Raw genomic sequence first — 20,431 nt, 5'->3', positions numbered from 1 at the left:
CACTGTAACTGTCATAGTGGAATGGGGAGCACATAGTCAGGAGCAGTATAAACAGAACAAGGTGCTTACAAATTAGACCTTATACAAGTAAGATCTAGAGAACAGGGCGCTCAGTGCTTCAGAGAATATTCTTAACCATGACAGTCTAAATTTCTTACAAGGTGGACACATGAGAGCTTGCAGGAAAATCCAAACTGTATTGGATCTTTAATGTTGAATTTGGGGACAACTGTAGAAGCCTACAGCTCAGATCAAGTGGAAGTCAAGCAGTCTATGGTGGTTTTGAGGAGAGGGAAAATAATGTGGAAAACGGGCTGGAAGCAAGTGTCTACAAAGGCCCTATGCTTCTGTCTCCTTCCATACAGGTGACTTCAAAACCTGACTAAATCATACTTCATTTCTGCATTCCAAGTTTCATGTAAGTTAGGCTTTGGTGACTTCTCACAATGGATCATAAGGCAACACATTCTACTCACATTAATATAACAGGATCAAGGGACATTGCCAAATCTAAATTTTATTGTCCTTTCACACGTCTCTCTTCTTTTTTTTTTTTTTTCAGTCTGCGGGCCTCTCACTGTTGTGGCCTCTCCCGTTGTGGAGCACAGGCTCCGGACGCGCAGGCTCAGTGGCCATGGCTCACGGGCCCAGCCGCTCCGCGGCATGTGAGATCCTCCCGGACCGGGGCACGAACCCGTGTCCCCTGCATCGGCAGGTGGACTCTCAACCACTGTGCCACCAGGGAAGCCCCGTCTCTCTTCTTAATGTAAATTCCATAGTCCAAATCCCAACCAAAAGAAATGACAAAGTGTAAAGGACAAAAGATGAAGATAATTCACAAGAGACTGCACTATGATAAACTTTGCATACTTACAAGTATACAGCAATTATATATTCCATGGAAAATAGAATAAGGATCTTTAGGCAATAAAAAGATAGTTTTCTGGAAAATAAGGTGGTTTTACTTGCCACAGGAAGCCAGTAGGAACAAAAAACCAAATTGGCATTTTTCAATGTTCGTTTCCTTACATATATATAACTTACAAAATTAGGTAAAATTTAAACCTACTTGCATACTAGAAATAAACTTCAATTCATGGTTCTAATAGACTTCAAAATAGACACACAAAAAATTACTAAATAACTAAAAGAAAAGACTACCTATTAATTTTTAAGGAACTCTTGCTTAATGAGTATCTACAAAATTATCTCACTTCAATGTGTACTTTGAAAACAAATTAGAAATCCATACTAGATAGAATCACTTTAAGAATGAGTCAATTACAAAGAAAATTTATAACATTTCTTTCATGTTGTGAATTTTCAGAGAGCATACCCATAGTACTTACATGGAGATAATTTCTTTCCAGTGCAGTTTTCATATGACTTTGAAAATATTTGTTAAAATTGAAAAGTTTCTCTAATTTTTCAGTTACAAAGTCTTTAATGGGTGTTTATTTTTTTTTTTTTTTTTTTTTTGCGGTACGCGGGCCTCTCACTGTTGTGGCCTCTCCCGTTGAGAAGCACAGGCTCCAGATGCGCAGGCTCAGTGGCCATGGCTCACAGGCCCAGCTGATCCACGGCATGTGGGATCTTCCCGCACCGGGGCATGAACCCGTTTCCCCTGCATCAGCAGGCGGACTCTCAACCACTGCGCCACCAGGGGAGCCCCGCATGTACATTTTCACATAGTTTTGTAAGGATGTGGGGCAAGTGAAGGTTTTCCTACATAGTTTACATTCAATACAATTCTCTCCAGTGCAAGTTCTTTCGTGGCTTTCCAAGGAAATGGGACTTAAGGCTTTCCCACATTCCTTACATATATAGTTTCTCTCCAGTGTGCACTCTCATGTGTCCTTGGAAACGTGTGATACATGAAGGCTTCCCCACATTCCTTACATTCAGTTTCTGTCTAGTACGAGTTCTTTCATGTATCTGAATATAACAGAGAGTGCTGAAAGCTTTGCCATACTGTTTGCAAAAATACGGTTTCTCTCCACTGTGAGCTATGTATTTGGAATGAACTGGGACAAATAAAGGCTTTCACACATTCCTTACATTCATAGTGCTATTCTCCATTATGAGTTTTTTCATGGCTTTGAGAAGAACTGGGACAACTGAAGGCTTTACTACAAGTTTTACATTGATAGGGTTTTTCTCCAGTGTGAGCGTTTTTATGTGCTTGTAAAGAACTGGGACAATCACACGCTTTCCCACAATCCTTACATTTGCAAGGTCCATCACCAGTATGCATTATCATGTGTCTTTGAACATTTGAGGGATAAATAAAGGCCTTTCCACATTCCTTACATTCATAGGGTTTCTCTCCAGTATGAGTTCTTTTGTGTTTTCCAATGGAACTGAGATAAGTGAAGGCTTTACCACATTGCTGACATTCATAGGGCCTCTCCCCAGTATGACTTTTTTCATGTATTTGACGACAACATAGAAAACTGAAGGCCTTACCACATTCCTTACACTTATATGGCTTTTCTCCACTGTGAGTCCTTTCATGACAACAAAAGTAATTGGGACAATCAAAGACTTTCCCACAGTCTTTACATTTATAAGGTCCATCTCCAGTATGCTTCATCATGTGTCTTTGAAATTTGGCAAGATAACTGAAGGCTTTCCCACATTCCTTACATACATAGGGTTTCTGTCCAGAATGAGTCCTCTCATGTTTTCGACAGGAATTTGGACAACTAAAAGCTTTACCACAATTTTTACACTTATAGGGCTTTTCTCCACTGTGTCTCCTTTCATGACTTCGAAAGGATCTGGAATAACTGAAGGCTTTACCACATTGCTTACATTCATAGGGTTTCTCTCCAGTATGAGTTCTCTCATGCTTTCGAAAGGAACTTGAACAACTAAAGGTTTTACCACATTTTTTACATTCATAGGGCTTTTCTCCAGTATGTGTCCTTTCATGTCTTCGAATGTAACTGGCACAACTGAAGGCTTTACCACACTGCTTGCATTCATATGGTTTCAATCCACTATGAGTTCTCTCATGTTTTATAAAGTAACTGGGACAATTGAAAGCTTTACCACATTGCTTACATTTATAAGGTTTCTCTCCAGTGTGCGTTATTTCATGAATTCGACAGTATCTGAGAGAACTGAGGGCTTTACCACAGTGCTTACATCTATAGGGTTTCTCTCCAGTATGAGTTCGTTCATGTTTTTGAAAGTTGTGGTGATATCTGAAGGCTTTTCCACATCTTTTACACTCATAGGGTTTCTCTCCAGTGTGAATCCTTTCATGCCTTTGAATAGACTGGCGAAGCTTGAAGGCCTTCCCACATTTCTTACAATCATAGGGTTTCTCCCCAGTGTGAATCTTCTCATGGGTATGTCTGGACTGACGATGCTTGAAGGCTTTCCCACATTCCTTGCATTTATATGGCTTCTCCTCATATTCCTGATACTCACGTGGTTTGGGTGTAGTGCGAGATGTCATGTGCCTATTAAAGGATGAATGACGCATGAAGATTCGTCCACATACACTGAATTCACATAGTTTTATTCCAGTTTTCTTTTTCTGATTATGATTTGAAATTTGGCTAAATGTTTCCCCATACTGACTACCTTCATTATTTTTACAGAGTCTCTCTACCATATGACTGCTGTAAAAAATAAGAAGCATATTATCAATGAATTGTTTATTAATTATATTTAGTAATAGTTATGACAATGAAAATTTTACCATTTTAAAGGAAAGTGCACATTTTCTGCACATTCTGATTGAAAGTGAATTTACTAAAGCTCTGCAAGATAATCATAGCAATTATCAAAACAGTAATATTCATAAATGGTGATTCTGAATACTGATTTACAAGTGTACTATTTTTCAAACACTCAACATTTAGGACACATTTGAGAAAAAAGGTTTGATGCAAAAATTCTAAGATTCATTAATTTTAAGGCTGGGATGATTTATCTTATTTCTTTGTTTTACAATGTCATGGCATAAACAATCTTGAGAGAGAAGAAAGAAGCTAGAGGAATCAGGCTCCCTGACTTCAGACTATACTACAAAGCCACAGTAATCAAAACAGTATGGTGCTAGCACAAAAGCAGACCATAGATCAATGGAAAAGGATAGAAAGCCCAGAAATAAACTCATGCACTTATGGTCAATTAATCTATGACAAAAAAGGCAAGAATATACAATAGAGAAAAGACAGTGTCTTCAACATGTGGTGCTGGGAAAACTGGACAGCCACATGTAAAAGAATGAAACTAGAACATTCTCTAACACCAAATACAAAAATAAACTCAAAATGGATTAAAGACCTAAATGTAAGACTGGATACTATAAAACTCCTAGAGAAAAAACATAGGCAGAACACTCTTTGACATAAATCACAGCAATATTTTTTTTGGATCTGTCTCCTAGAGTAATGGAAACAAAAGCAAAAATAAACAAATGGAACCTAATGAAATTTAAAAGCTTTTGCACAGCAAAGGAAACCATAAACAAAATGAAAAGACAACCTACTGAATAGGAGAGAGTATCTGCAAACGATGCAACTGACAAGGGATTAATTTCCAAAATATACAAATAGCTCATACAGCTCAATATCAAAACACCAAAGGACCCAATCAAAAAATGGGCAGAAGACTGAAACAGACATTTCTCCAAAGAAGACACACAGATGGCCAACAGGAACATGAGAAGATGCTCCACACCACTAATTATCAGAGAAATGCAAATCAAAACTACGAGGTATCACCTCACACCGGCCAGAATGGCCATCATTAAAAAGTCTACAAACAATACATGCTGGAGGGGGTGTGGAGAAAAGGGAACCCTCCTACACTGCTGGTAGGAATGTTAATTGGTGCAGCCACTCTGGAGAACAGTATGGAGGTTCCATAAAAAAGTAAAAATAGAATTACCATATGATCCAGCAATCCCACTCCTGGGCATATATCTGGAAAAGACAAAAACTCTAATTCGAAAAGAAACATGCACCCAGTATTCATAGCAGCACTATTTACAACACCCAAGACATGGAAGTAACCTAAATGTCCATCACGGATGAATGGATAAAGAAAATGTGGTATCACTTACACGTGGAATCCAAAAAAATGATACAAATGAACTTATTTATAAAACAGAAATAGACTCACAGACATAGAAAACAAACTATGGTTACCAAAGGGAAAAGGGTGAGGAAGGGATAAATTGGGAATTTGGGGTTAACAGATACACATTACTCTATATAAAACAGATAAACAACAAAGACTTGCTGTATAGCACAGGGAACTATATTCAGTATCTTGGAATACACTATAATGGAAAAGAATTGGAAAGAGAATGGATATATATATACGTATAACTGAATCACTTTGCTGTACACCTGAAACTAACACAACATTGTAAATCAACTGTACTTGAATAAAACAAAAAATATCATGGCATACTAACATTCTGTCATGGGACATTGCTTTCTCATGTGAGTATAACTCACCTTAGATTTGTCCCATGATTTTCATACTGATCTTCAGTATCAGGGTCTTCCCATTTTTCTCCTAAAATGCAGACCACCAACAACAAAAAATCATAATAAGTTATAAAATATCAGAGAAAAGTTGTTACATGACAGGTCCATGATGAACTATGACCGTGCCTGGTTTATTTACTAATGTAGTCCCTTTCCACATTTCACCTCTTGAAAATGTTGATAAGCAAGCAACACTGGTTCTCTAATTGACTAAGTAATTAAGTAAGAATGTCATCATCCCTACCTATTGAGGTCAAGTTCTTAAAGGTTTCCTGCATCACATCTCTGTAGAGTTTCTTCTGGGATAGATCCAGCAGAGCCCACTCCTCTGTGGTGAACTTCACACTCACATCCTCAAAGGTCACTGAATCCTAAAACATCCCAAATACGTATGTGAGAGAATGGACAGAATGAAGAGCACCAGCAATCCATACTCAATTCATAGGAAGTTCACATATGACTCTGCGGTCTCCAAACATTTGTTCTGTAACTTTGTCATTAGAACTCTCACTCTACGGTGACACTCCCTCAGGAATTCAAGAGCATCATGAACACAAGGAATTTACTGCTACATTTGTACTGTGATCACTTCAAGTCTTTATTCCTCTCTGTCAAGACATAGAGCACCTTGGAGAAATAAGAGAAACTTGCTATACAGATGAAAGAAATAATCCGTTTTAAGCACACCGGTTCATTCTGATAAAAACTTTCTCATTCCCTCATTAGTACCCACCATATCGTGCAGCACTATACGAGCACGGGTTCACATCTGCATGAGGTTTTAACAAATAACAACACAGTGAAGAACTGGAAGGTTTTCTTTCTATTCTCATCATCAGACACGAGGCCAAAAGTCCTGTGGAAATCCAACCTGTAACAAGATCCAGCTAGTCATATTGTCCTGAAGTACTCCAGGCTAACAGAAGTAGTCAGATCCAGGTGGGTGAATGAAAATATTCTTGTGCAGGAGTATAAATTAAAATTTATATAATATTTATCACACACTCAGTTTTGCTTTCCTTTCTCTGTCTCATTTCATGGGGCTAGGAAGTTATTCAGAGTCAGAGCCGAGACATGAGGAGGAAAACAGGACAACTCACACCTCCACAAAATCCCTATATTCATGTGCCTTGGGATGGCTTCTGAACAATTTTTAGAACACCCATACTGAGATGATAAGATCACAGAAGACCTCATTTTGGCAGAATCATACAACTATAATCTGGGCCTTGATGACCTTGGGGAACAGGTTAAGACAAAGTTTGCAAGGGCTTCATTAAAATCTTCAATGGTTTCATGGTGAATTTGCACAAATTATAAAAATACATAAAGAGTTCAACAGTGCTTTCTCAAGAAAATACACAAAACCCTTTTCTCTTATATCAGCAAGTGATACCTGACCAGCCACTCTAGAGGCTGTCCTCCCACCTTCTCTCATTTCTGAGCTCCCAGGTGGGGCACAGCAGCATGACAGCCCAACCTAGGTATAGGAATTCCCCAGTGGCATAATTTCCTAATGCTGGTCCCTGAATGAGACCAATTACCCGTTGATGTCCATGTGAAGGGAACAGAAAAAAGGCTCCCATCCATCAATTCTGATGCTAGAATTAGCTTGTTTGGTAGAGCAACATCAACGAAGGAACACCTCTCTTGTTGTGGGTCCAGGGAGTAAGAGGAGCGGCCTAGGGCAGCCCTAATTACTCTTTCTTCACTGGAACAACAGCACTTGCTCATAACAAAATCCAACTACCTAGTGTGCAAAAGACAGTGAACATTAGCAGGCCCAAGAATGCTTAGCCTTAGAAATGCTTGCTCACAAATTTCATCTTTCACTAGTATCTGGGATCTGTGATTTTTGGGAGTAAGCCGACCAACCTTACAGATAAAAGTGCCTCAGTGAGCCTAAAGTGTATATGGTAAACTCCTGTTTTCCTTTGGAGAGTGGTAATTTTGTGTCATGTTCAGCAGAAGGTGCCTACCTGATCAGCACCCACCTCCCTAAACAACTATGGTCACTGAGTCTCTAATCTGTTACTTGGAGAACTGAGCCCATCCTACGTGGTAACACCAAGAGACAACATTTGAGAGCCTGCTTCTGGTTTCCTCCACACCAAACTTAATTCAATACTAAACAAGACTAATACAAAATATTTAATGATCCTCAGGTAAAAAATTTTTTTAATTATTGGGTAATGTTAAAGTAGACTGAAGTAAGTAAAATGATGGCATGTGTTCTTAGAAAGAATTCAGCGTCGCCCAGATGTCATCTCTCCCAGATGATACATTTCTTAAGTTTCGCAAATACCTAAAACAGTTTTTAGGACTTGATAAAAGCTACTCCTCCAAACCTAATACAAAGAAGGAATGTCCAAAAATGGACAAAGTCTTCTATGGAAAAACATGGCAGTCTACCTAACACACCTCTATGGTAATTCAGAGGATACAAGTATTAGCAGAAAGAAAAACAAACAGAACAAAGGAAAGGAAAAGTGTCTTCCATAGACCAGCATTTAATATGGAAAGTTGTTCAAGGACAGAACAGGAGAGTAGTGGCAAATATCATGAACACTTGACTACATAAGGGACAAACTACTATCCAGTTGGAAAAATGCAGCATATTTCCCTTCATTCCATAGACAATGGCCTCCTCATTGTAGATTTAAATGTGAAAGATAAAACTAGGCCACTTTTAGAAGTCAGAGGTAAAGGTTTTATTGATAGAAGAATAGAAAGAGTATCTCATATAAGCAAAAGAATGATCTATAAAGACAAAGACAAATTCAAATGTATTAAAATTAAGGTAGTTAAAAGATACATAGGGCTTCCCTGGTGGCGCAGTAGTTGAGAGTCCACCTCGGCAGGGGACACAGGTTCGTGCCCCGGTCTGGAAATATCCCACATGCCGTGGAGCGGCTGGGCCCATGAGCCATGGCCGCTGAGCCTGTGCATCCGGAGCCCGTGCTCCACAACGGGAGAGGCCACAAAAGGGAGAGGCCCGCGAACAAAAAAAAAAAAAAAAAAAAAAAAAAATTACATAAAAAGGAAAATATCTGCAATGCACACAGATATAAAAATAGAAAAGGGCTACTTTGTAGAGTTAAAATGAACAGAGACAATTTTAGAATGGAAAAAGAAGCAAAACATATTTAACAGATATGAAAAGGATAATATATGAAAAAATGTCTATCACCTTGGCAACTGGGTAATAGGACACTAATATGTCCAGTAAATCCCATTTCACAGTGATTAGAACAAAACTTAGTCAATTTAATAATCTCAAGTGTTGGGACTTCCCTGGTGGTGCAGTGGTTAAGAATCTGCCTGCCAGTGCAGGGGAACAGGTTCAATCCCTGGTCTGGGAAGATCCCACATGCTACGGAGCAACTAAGCCTGTGCTCCACAACTACTGAGCCTGCATGCCACAACTACTGAAGCCTGCGTGCCCTAGAGCCCATGCTCCACAAGAGAAGCCACTGCAATGAGAAGCCTGTGCACTGCAATGAAGAGTAGCCCCCACTTGCCACAACTAGAGAAAGCCCGCGCGCAGCAACGAAGACCCAAAGCAGCCAAGAAAAAAAAAAAAAGAAGAAAAAGAAAATCCCAAGTGTTGAAGACCATTGGGGGAAAAAATCATTAAATTATGCACAAATGGAGGAATGGAATGGCCAAGTGATATACTCCATTGCTATTTTCTGTGAATATGGACTTGATCACTATTTACAGCCCAGCAATTCCCAACAATGTCCACAGAATTTATTGCATAGTTGCACTTGGAGAGATATACAAGGGTGGCATACACTAATATCAACAGATCTGAAGGTTTTATCAATAAAACAGTAAAGCAAAGAGTACTGCAAAAAGTGCAGCATGTTACCTGTTCTGTAACTGTTATGGTCTCCTGGAAAGACAGATAAAGCCTCACCCGAGATTTAGTTCAGATATCTGCACTGATGATAACACATACACACGTAAAGAGCATGAAAGGGGTTTCTTACTTCTATAATGGAAGTGTTTGGGAAAAGGAAAGGAAGCCTCTGAAGAAGGTGAAAAATGCCTTGAGACATCAAGGAAAGAAGGAAAGGAGCCTGGCCTGGGTTTTTTATTGAGCTTAGGGGATGGTATAGGGTGAGAATTCAAGTACACGAGCAAGGCCTTCTGTGGATTCAATCACTTGCCAGAATCAAAGGAAGGGAGACTGAGGCTTTCTTATCACCATGTACAGATGTGGGCACAAGTAGATGAAAGAAAGAGGAAGTAAGGTTTAAAGTTGTTAGCAGTCAAACATCAAAAAAAGGAGTCAGAGACTTCTTATCTATGGTCTGGTATCTAAGGAGCTTGGAAGTCAGCTTCTGGTACCTTCTAGTCCTCAGAAGAAAAAAAGCCAAGAAACTTAAAAGCAACAACTCTTCCACCAGAGACCTGAGGTCACCGGGTAAACTGCTGTCTCCAAATTAGAAATAGAAACAAAAAAGTATACCCAGACACCTGAAACTAAAACAACATTGTAAATCAACTGTACTCCAATAAAAATTTTTAAATAAAATTGGAACAATACAGAGAAGATCAGCAGGATGACATGCAAATTAATGAAGTGTTCCATATTTTTATAAAAATACTGAATCACTATGCTGTACACCTGAAACTAATACTGTAAATCAACTGTAAAAATAAACAAATAAAAATAAATAAATAAAAAAATATATACCCAGAATAGTCTCTTCTTTTTAACAAGGCCTGTCCTGAAAACAATCTATTTCACAAGCACGCAACTAACTGGGATTTTGCTAGAGCCTAACTGACCTGTGGCTGTAGGGAAATAGCCAACGTGAGTCTCTTTTAGCATTTTCTGCTCTCAAAGGTGGATAACAGTGTTTTTTTCCCCTCTGAGGATAACAGTGTTTTTTTCCCCTCCTAACAACAAATATGTGGTGTCCCAATGCCACTTCTCCAACTCTCTGTCACCAAATAGATGTCCAACAATTCAATTCAATTCTAACACCAACTCACATATGTTACACTCTATAGATTTAAGCGCTCAGTACTAGACAATGCCTCTACTTCAGATGCCAGACACAAATGGCGTGCTTTGGTTACCAACGTTTCTACTCAGCCATCTACAAATCATAGATTTCCTTGACACACCATCAGGTTTCATAATTTACCTAAAACAAAAGACACTCTATCACCCTTATTACTCAAGTCATTCCAAGGACTTCCAAAGTTCTTGCTAGGAATGCGGAACAAAGACCAAACATCTTTCTCATTGTATCACAGAAAGTCAAACCCAGAGATACAGGATCACTAAAAGATTGAGATCAAATCAGTGTCCTAGAGAATGCTTCCCCTCTGCCCACATCTACTTCTACATCAACTGGCCTCTTGTTTAATATAAATGGACTATACAGAAAGACCTAGATGCTTTCTGGTAACATCAAGAAGAAGGCAAGGATGTCTTCTCTCACCATTCCTTTATCAATCTTATACTGGAATTTTTAGCTAATGCAATCAGACAGGAAAAGTAAATAAAAAGGATAAAAAATGAGAAGAAATAAAACTGCCTTGGCTGGCATATGACAAGACTATCTTTGGAGAAAACCTCAAAGAATTCCAAGAGCAAAAAAAAAAAAGACCTTGAACTACTAAGAGAATAGAGGAAGGTTGAAGATTAAAACATTAACATGCACAAGTCAAGTGCTTTCCTACAGATCCACACATAATAGTGAACTCAACTTTGACGAAGGACCAAAGGCAATATTTAATTTAGAAAAAATTTAGTCTTTTCAACAAATAATGCTGGAAAAATTGGATATCCACATGCAGAACGAAGAAATGAATCTAGACAGAGATTTAAAACCTTTCATAAAAATTAACCCAAAATGGGTCAGAGTAGTTAGTATAAAATGTAAAACTACAACATTCCAAAAAGATAACATGAGAAAATCTAGGTGACCTTGGTTTTGGTGATTAATTTTTAGATACAAAAGCAAATGCAAGATCCAAAAGATAAAAATAACTTTGACTTCATTAAAACGAGAAATTCCTGCTCCGTGAAACACAGTGCTAAGAGAATGAAAACACAAGCCACAGACCGGCAGAAAATCCTTGGAAATCATCTATATGATAAAGCGCTGGTGTCCAAAACATCCAAAGGACTCTTAAAACTGAACAAAAAGAAAACAACCTAATTAAAAATGAGCAAAAGATCTGAACACACATTTTATTGATGATATACAGATGGTAAATAAGCACATGAAAAAATTCTTAATATATTACCAGGAAACTGAAAATAAAAGAATGAGATATCACCCGACACTTCCTACAATGGCTAAAATTACAAACCTTCAGAACACCAAATAATGGCAAAGGTGAAGAACTGGTGGTAATGGAAAATGGAAAGCTGGTGGAGTTTTGATGTGGATCTTGTGAAGCCATTAGTGGAAAACTAAACCTCTCAGGAAACAGAAATTAAACAGTTGGTGGTGCTTTTGAGGATAAGCTTGATTGGAAAATCAAAGAATGTGGAAATATTTAAAGGAGCAAAAAATCTGAAATTATTTAAAATATATTGAAAAAAACACTCTTCTGTTTTCAACAACAAAAGCTGTCCTTTGATGAGATCAATTTATAAAAGTGATAAGTATCTAGTCAACAGAGAAAGGAGGGAAGACAGAAATTACTCATATCAGAAATGAAAGAAGGGGGAAATGAACATGAAAAAGGACTTGACACCATCCATATCCATTTATGATGACAAACTAATAATAGAGGGGAACTCTCTCTTTTTGAGAAAGAACATTTACATGACACCTGGAGCTAACATCATACTTAGTGGTGGGAAACTAGATGCTTTACTGGTAAGACAGGAATGGAACAGAGCAAGAAGATCCCTCTCACCACTCCTATTCAACACTACTACAAACAACACACACACACACACACACACACACACACACACACACACAAAGAAAAAAATAAAAACAAAACACATTGTACTAGAAGCCCTAGTCAATGCAGTAAGAAAAGGAAATAAAAGATATACAGATTGGGAAGCAAGAAATAAAACTGTCTTTGTTCTATATGACATGATTGTCTATGTAAAAGATCTGAAAGAATCTACAACAGAGATTACTCTTGGAATTAATAAGAGCAGAGCAAGGTTGAAGGATACCAAAGGAAATAAGGTATCAAGCCATGAAAACACATGGAGGAACCCAAAAGGGACTTCCCCGGTGGTCCAGTGGTTAAGGCCCTGTGCTCCCAATGCAGGGGGCATGGGTTTGATCCCTGGTCGGGGAAGTATGATTCCCCATGCCGTGTAGCCGAATTAAAAAAAAAAAAAAAGTATATTGCTGAGTGAAAGGAGCTAATCTCACAAAGCTACACACTGTATGATTCCAAGTATGTGACAATCTGGAAAAGACAAAACTATGAGCCAAGAAAAAAATCTCTGATTGTGAAGGATTTGAGGGTTCAAGGGAAGAATGAATGAATAGGTTGGGCATATAGGATTTTTAGGGAAATGAAACTACGCTATAGGATACAGAAATGAAATGAAGGATATATGTCATTAAACATTTGCCAGGATCTATAGATCTTTTAACACAAGGAGTCAATGCTACTGTAAACTGTATACTTTAATGTATCAACATTCACTGAACAATTTTAACAAATGTTCCACACACAAGATTTAAAAATAGTGTAAACTGTGTGGATGCAGAGTGGTTATGTGGGAATTCTCTGTACTCTCTATTTTTCTTTTTCTGTAAGCCTAAAATTGCTCCAAAAGAAAACTGAAGTGAATTAGAAAAAAAAAAAAGTTGAAGACAGACTCATTGCAATTCACCCCTGATGACTGATGACCAAAACGGGACACCTTTCATACAACTGATTTGAACTTATTTCAATAAGCCAGTATGGTGCTCCATGAGCCTGAGACCTGTTAACGGAAGTGAAACTTCAACTGAATGTCATGTTGGAGAGCAACACTGTATTTTCTGAGAAGTGCCACGGTTACTACCAGTCATGTCTGGGACTCCAACATGGATAAGAGTGTCCTGGTGAGTCCCTACATTGTGGACCTAGTATATGTACAGGTGAGAATAACCCTGAATTCTATTTTGGGTATCTCTAAGTCAAGAGATCCCAACATTCCTTTTAATACAAAGGGGCAGTTCTCAGACATCGTCCAAAAGGCTGTGAATACATGTAGATGGGGCCAATTTTTGGCCAGTATCAAGATGACTCTCTGATGTTTGGTTAGCTGTGTGGTTTGGTCATTTATCAGGGATATCACAAGGGATGAAGAGCAGCAACTCTCCACTGAGCTCATCATGCACAAATGCATATTGTCATCCTTAATGTCTATGCAAACCCCAGAGCTATGCATTCAGTTAATCCCAAGAAACTCCCGAGGGAAGTCTCCATCTGGGGGAGTAGTGACCTCTTCCAAGACCACAGCATCCTTTAATGGACTGAAGAGAGAACAGGTCACCCTCCTGCAGGATGCATAAACCAGGACAGGTTTCGCTCCATCATTGCACACAGTGGTGCTGGTAGGCATGCCAACCCGATGGGGTGCTAGTTCTAGGGTCAAAGGCACAATGGGCAGCTCAGCAGAGGGTCACAAGCTCAGTGCTTATGAGACCTTTTCTTTTTTTTTTTTTCTTTTTGGCTGCGTTGGGTCTTCATTGCTGTGCGTGGGCTTTCTCTGGTTGCAGCGAGCGGGGGCTACTCCTCGTTGTGGTGCACGGGCTTCAGTAGTTGTGGCTCGCGGGCTCTAGAGCGCACGCTCAGTAGTTGTGGCACACGGGCTTAGTTACTCTGCGGCATGTGGGATCTTCCCAGGCCAGGGCTTGAACCCGTGTCCCTTGCATTGGCAGGCGGATTCTTAACCACTGCGCCACCAGGGAAGCCCCAAGACCCTTTATTTTCAAGACAGCTTAGTGTGTGACAGTCACTGCAGCTCTAATGGCAAACAGTGTGAGGCACAGAGCAGTTTCTTGCATCAGAAGCCTATGGACAATTTAAGGCCATCGTGGGTAACTCCAGGAGGTATGAAAGGTCACTGAAAACTCTACAGTGAAGGAGGCTAAGAGGACTCTAACACAAGTTAGTGTTATGTATGGCTGTTGTATGGCAATTTAAACACAGTCTAGAGCCTTCTGTGGTAGGGGTGACCTCAAGGTGGGCAAATTTCCAAGCAATAGCAAATATGGGCTCAAGTAAAATTAGTAAACAAGGAAAACGTTGCCTCCCAACACCAAAAGGACCCAGCAGATCTTGTGGGTACTGAAAAAGACTATATAACCATTTCTTCACAGTGTCAGAGAGGGAGCAGCCATCTAATTATCCAAGAATTTTCAGGAACTTGACCAAGGCATGACGGTCTTATCTTATGCATGGGTCAATGGCCCATCCATCTCGTGTGAGCTCCCATTCCAATACTACTTCTGAATGAGTGTGAAACGAATATCCTCAGAGGAGGACGTCATTAGTGTGATGTCATACCTGTGTTCCTGGAGCAAAGTGCACGCAGTGCAGATCCTACCTGCAGAGACTGTGAAATGGCAAGGATGCTGAGGTTCCCTGAGGATAACCAGGTGAAGATGTATCATGGCTCTTCCTCCATGACATATAATTTAAGTAACCCAAGCTTAAATCAGTTAAAGCTAATTCCTTTGCTGTGTCACAGTGAGGTTATTGTGTCGTCCCTAATAACTCAGAGGGTCAGGATCTTTGTTGCAGTAGAGGGAGAAGCAGCTGCAGCAGAGGTGCTGCCGATGAGCCCTCTGGTATTTGGAGAGTATACTCAGTCCACCAACTACTGGCTCCCTTCCTTCTCTTCTCTTTCTTTCTCTTTGAAATAATTGCTCTTTAAGAAGTAACCCCTAGGCTCACCTCATTCACAGGGTATAATAGTATTCATAACACCCTAATGTAACAGGGGCTATTTGCTCTCTTGCCTTGTTACAAAAGTCCTTTTACACACACACACTCACACACACACATATGTGTGTGTGTGTGCGTGTGTGTATGTATATATATATACATATATATATATATATATATGTATATATATATACATATATATATATATATATTCCCCCCCACCCTTTGCCGAGCCAGTCAGCTTGCGGTATCTTAGCTTCCCGACCAGGGGCTGAACCTGGGCCACAGTGGTGAAAGCACTGAGGCCTAACCACTGGACCACCAGAGAATTCTCAGGCCTTCTATATTTTATTAACTGACCTGATTAAGCTGTACTAACTTCACAGAATGCACTAAAGTATTTTACTTTGTCCTCCTAAACTTCATCCCCTACAGCATGAAAATCATTAACCAAACCCTAATTCCTAAGAATAACAGCACTTTTGACTAGCTGTTTTCCAGGGCTAGATGGTATCTACAGATAAGGGTGACTTAGGAGCTGGGACCTCCTGCCTCCTGGGAAAATGCCACAAGAAGATGAAAAACTGCCCTCTCACTTCTCCTCCTAGCATAAAAGAAACCTAAATTCTTTTCTGAATTAAGATGGTTCTTTAGGAAGTTAGTCCACCTTCTCGGTTTGCTGACTTTCAGAATAAAGTCACTACTTCTTGCCCCAACACCTCACGTCTCATTTTATTGGCCTGTCATGCAGCTGTAAGCAGGTAAGTTAGGGGAACCTCAGGGAAAAAGAACCCTGGCTTTCTTGACATAAGAGAAGCCATTTCTGGCCTAAGCCATTTTGTGATCTAAGCCTGGCCACAATGCTTGCCCTTGAACAGGTCTCAGTAATCAATGAGCTTAAGGAACAAAGGAATGAAAGAACAGAGAAAAAGTAGTCAAACAATAGTGCAGTGATACAGCAGAGTCCTAGTTCCTCCTCAAGGGATATAGATATATATACAAAATAATATATCTTTGAGTTCTGCAGGAACGAAGGCCCCCACCCGGGTGCAGGACAGAATGATGATGTTGACCCTCCTGACTTCACAAACCAAAGCTTGGACTCTGTCGACCTTTGCCCCAATTTTATGCTGAATTCTCCTCTGCTAAACCCCCTTCATGAATATGCATATACCCTTAGCTTAAAACTTCCCCAATTTTGTTGTTCAGGGTAACAATGCTTTGGGAAATATCCCCAGTGTTCTCCTTACTTGCTGCAAGTAATAATAAATCCTTCCTTCTCCCGATCTTTGGCTTCGTTGTATCTATTGGCTCAACACCCACCTAGAGGTGAACCCAGTTTTTGGGTAACACAGTGAGCAGTATGAGCTTGAACTTGGTAACACTAAACCCCTCCTAAAGTTGGGGAGACACCAGCCTCAGACACATCTTCACTCCAAACACATAGATGGGTTACACCCAAGACATCCACCCAGAAACACTGTAAGGAGGGCCCCATTCCCATACTCCTGCTCCCAAAGGACAAAGAATTACAGAAACTGCCAATTCAGAATCCTCTGTACATAGAACCCAGCGTTGCTGGGATCAACAGTGCCACACAGGGCAGGAGAGCGCACAGGAGGAGACCCCAACAAACAGCAGCAGGAGCTTCCAGGCTTTCTTATCAGCCTGCCCAGGTAAGAAGCGCTAGGGGAAAAGGGAGGGGTGAGGCTTAAGTTTTCAGTAGTCAAACATCAAATATGTGGATCCCCACCACCCCACCCAAGAACAAACAGAAGAAAAATGTGCATTCACATGACTTGGTTTTATATAAAGAAACACTAGCAGGATGATGGAAGTAATCAAAACTGGTTCTTTGCACAGAAGTGGAGTGGGATATGTGGGCAGGGAGTTGCCTTTAGTTTCCTATCTTAGGGATTTTTTTAACCTTCCCATGAATTATTTATTTAAAAGAAGGAGAAAAAATTTTATACGCCGTATTTTGCTATGCTTAATAATTATTTTATATTAACTTTTACATTTAAAAATTAATTTAATTTTAACTTTTCTACATAGGAAACCACACCAAGACTTAATCCTTTAAACAGTAAGGTGTATAAGACTGCAGACTGTAAATAATTTACAAATCCCTTTCTAACGAAAAGGACTAGGGGCCTTACAGTTTGTCCTTCCACTATATTTCACATTGGTGATGTTTTCAGGAACGAATGGCATACTCTAATACACTAGGACTTGCAAAGTAAGAGCTGAAGTAAACTAAGAATTTCAAATATTTACAGAGGCTTTGAGGATTTTCCTCATATCGATGAAAATAGAAATTCAATTGTTTTTTTCCTCACATTCATTAAAATAGGAACTCATTTACCTTAGGAATAGTATAATAACCTTTTAAATGTCAAATTTCTCTAGGGACAGGCACATACACTGATCTAAATATGAAAAAAGCACCTGAGAACTTAAATATGCCCATCTCACATCTTGAGGTTCTCTTGCCTAAATGGAATAAAAATCCTATTTGGTTCCACAATTTTCTTGCCTTACATCGTATCTCTCGATCAACTTACACTTTAAAATCCCAAGTGCTGGTGCAAACTAGAGTTAAAGGGCTGCAATATTTTGGATAAAAGAAGCCAAATACTGAAATCAAAACAGATGAGCAGGCTGCTTCCCTCAAATTCAGAAGAAAACCCCATTTTCAGAAAGTTGAACATATTCCAGACTTGGTGTCTAAACACTCCAGGTTGAGATGGAACCCCTAGAGTGGGTCAGTCCCTGGTGAAGGAGGGTAGGGACAGGTTAGCAGCCACACAAATCATCTCTGGGAGCTCTACATGTCCTCCCCTCTCCTGTAAGCATGGAAGCACTCCCTCCTCCAGGCTTCTCTTGTCACAAGTCAGGAAACTCTCAGGCTGATTCAGTTTAAGGCTCTGACCCAAAGGAACTCCCCAATTCATAAACCTTCTGTCCATGAGACAGAACACCTGATCTTCACAGACTCTCAGTGTGTACAAATTACACTAACTGCACGTACACTGTGGATGCAAAACTCAAACACTCTGTCTAAAAGTGTCTAGGCCTACGGAACTACAACTACAACCTAAAAAAGGCATCATCCCCACCCCCACGTGCAGGTGCACCGCCAGCTTTCCAAAGCTCTGCATCTTCTCTCACTATAAAGTTTCCTTCTGTGGTGGATGCGAACAGGGAGGACACCTGAAAGGGTAAGGCTTTCCAGGAAGAACCAACTAGATTTCGCAGTACTTCCCTTTCCAACCTCAAGGGGGCCTTAGTGAGGCTCACTGACCACAGGCCTCTACTCTCCCTGGACTTGCTTTGGATCCCTGAGATTTTAAATGACACAAAGCCAGTTTTTGAACAATACGGCAGAATAACTTAAATCCAGTGTTTATCTGGGAAGGAGGAAAGAAAATGGTAAGGCACTTTAGTAGTTCAAGCAGAAAACCCCAAATATCTATTCCATCCAGAATAAAAGATGTCAGTTAATTATTATTTCCATGGCAAGAAATTCATTTGTAAATAATTAACTATACTCGAACACTTTCGGTCTAAGCCCTGCAATTTCATTTGAAAATATCCAAAAGTAAACACAGACCTCAGAAGCTTACTACACACGTTCAGGGAAAGAAAGAGTGGAACCAAAACTCTCAACAAATGTAATGTAATACAAGAATATTTTATCTTCTCTCAGAGTCACCTCTTTCTTGCCTGTTTGGAACTATTTTATACCGTCCTTATAGCTCTATCGATTAAATACGTTTTTCCTTTATTGAAAAATGCAGACTAAGTCAGTAAATCTCTTTAAAGTTACAAACCCAGGGAGAGGCAGTGCTGACAGTTTCCACAAAAATAAACTCCACCCAAAGGCCTTCCCATAGGATGTATGTGTCCTGTAAGGATTCTGGGGGAGAGGCACAAGGTTTTCATACAATGAACATGGTTCCGTGTGGTTATTCGTCTTTCTTCACATGTAAAACATCCACAGATAGAAAAAATAAATCTTTAAGGGCCATCCATGGCTCTGTGGGAAAAGGATAAACAGTTAAAATATTCGGTCGCTTTGAAATGCACCACAGAGGACAAATAGTTGATAGTGATGCTGTGAATCGGAAAAGCGAAGCTGGCTTTGGGAATGAGAGGAGGTATTTATTGCCAGAGCTAGGCTGGGGAAACAAGAGCTGTGAATTTGAAAGCCTGCTCTAAAAACCACAACACTCGTAAAACTCAGAAGAAAACGAGTCCCGCTGACGTGAAAGGAGAGACTGTGGACTCCATAGAGCACAGCTCCTCCCACGCACGATCCCCGGAGACCCAATCACAACTGTTCCCTGATGACCCTCCCTGTGGTCACCGCACAGACTCGGGGAAACGACAAACTGCGGGCGCAGAGCTGCCCAGAGAGGCTCCGGGGTCAGGGCCCAAGTCGCCGCGCGCAGTGACGGGACAGGACGCCCGGGGTTCCGGCTGCCGGCCCCGCCCCCACGCTGCCAGACCGAGGGGACTGAGGTCCGAGCGGAGACACACGCGGCTCGGGTCCGCAGACCCCAGAGTTGACCGCGGTCAGACCCGGGTCCTGCCAGGGCCGGTTCCGACCAGACCCTGCACCGCATCTCCACATCGCTGGGCAGCGCACTTACCATTTCTAGGTTTCCCTGAGTCCCTCCTATGACTCCCACGACCGCTGCAAAGCACAGCGTGAGGGACACTGCGGCAAAGCCACAGAGACGATTAGGGGCGAGTAGGGATGTCTGCGCCAATGCAGCGCATGTCCCCACCCACTTTCCCCAGCGGGATTCTTGATTGGACAGTTTGAGAGGCCTCGCCCCCCACGCTTGAGTGACAGCGGGGCAGGAAGATGCATGTCTGCGGAACCAGACTCTGCGGCTGGGCGGCGACCCGATCCGGCAAAGGATGTTTGCATTTAAACGGAACTTCTTTCCGGCTTCGGGCGGCCTGTGTTGTTTTCGCCCAGTTCTTTATGAACGCGGAGGTACAGGGAAATGCTGATT

At 40.6% G+C, this 20,431-nt stretch overlaps 1 protein-coding gene and 1 pseudogene across 2 annotated transcripts; one reads left to right on the top strand and one right to left on the bottom strand.

Moving 5' to 3' along the window:
* Positions 1 to 1,570: 1,570 nt before the first annotated feature.
* Positions 1,571 to 20,179, bottom strand: LOC112414779 (zinc finger protein 709-like). 2 transcript variants are annotated; one of them, XM_024767441.1, is made up of 4 exons: positions 20,060 to 20,179; positions 5,761 to 5,887; positions 5,484 to 5,544; positions 1,571 to 3,632 (listed from the first exon to the last, which is right to left on the bottom strand). In XM_024767441.1, the coding sequence occupies exons 1-4, from the start codon at positions 20,060 to 20,062 to the stop codon at positions 2,069 to 2,071; spliced, it is 1,755 nt and encodes a 584-aa protein (XP_024623209.1). In that variant the 5' UTR covers positions 20,063 to 20,179; the 3' UTR covers positions 1,571 to 2,068. The 2 variants fall into 2 exon arrangements, with proteins under 2 accessions (XP_024623209.1, XP_024623210.1); XM_024767442.1 differs by having other exon boundaries at positions 1,571 to 3,470.
* LOC112414945 (uncharacterized) lies at positions 10,029 to 10,122 on the top strand (annotated as a pseudogene).
* Positions 20,180 to 20,431: the final 252 nt, after the last annotated feature.

The sequence above is a fragment of the Neophocaena asiaeorientalis genome, unplaced genomic scaffold (genome assembly GCF_003031525.2).
Source record: "Neophocaena asiaeorientalis asiaeorientalis breed wild unplaced genomic scaffold, Neophocaena_asiaeorientalis_V1.1 scaffold87, whole genome shotgun sequence".
Lineage (NCBI taxonomy): Eukaryota > Metazoa > Chordata > Mammalia > Artiodactyla > Phocoenidae > Neophocaena > Neophocaena asiaeorientalis.
Note: the sequence above shows the minus strand (reverse complement) of the source record. Positions and strands in the feature narration are given on the sequence as shown.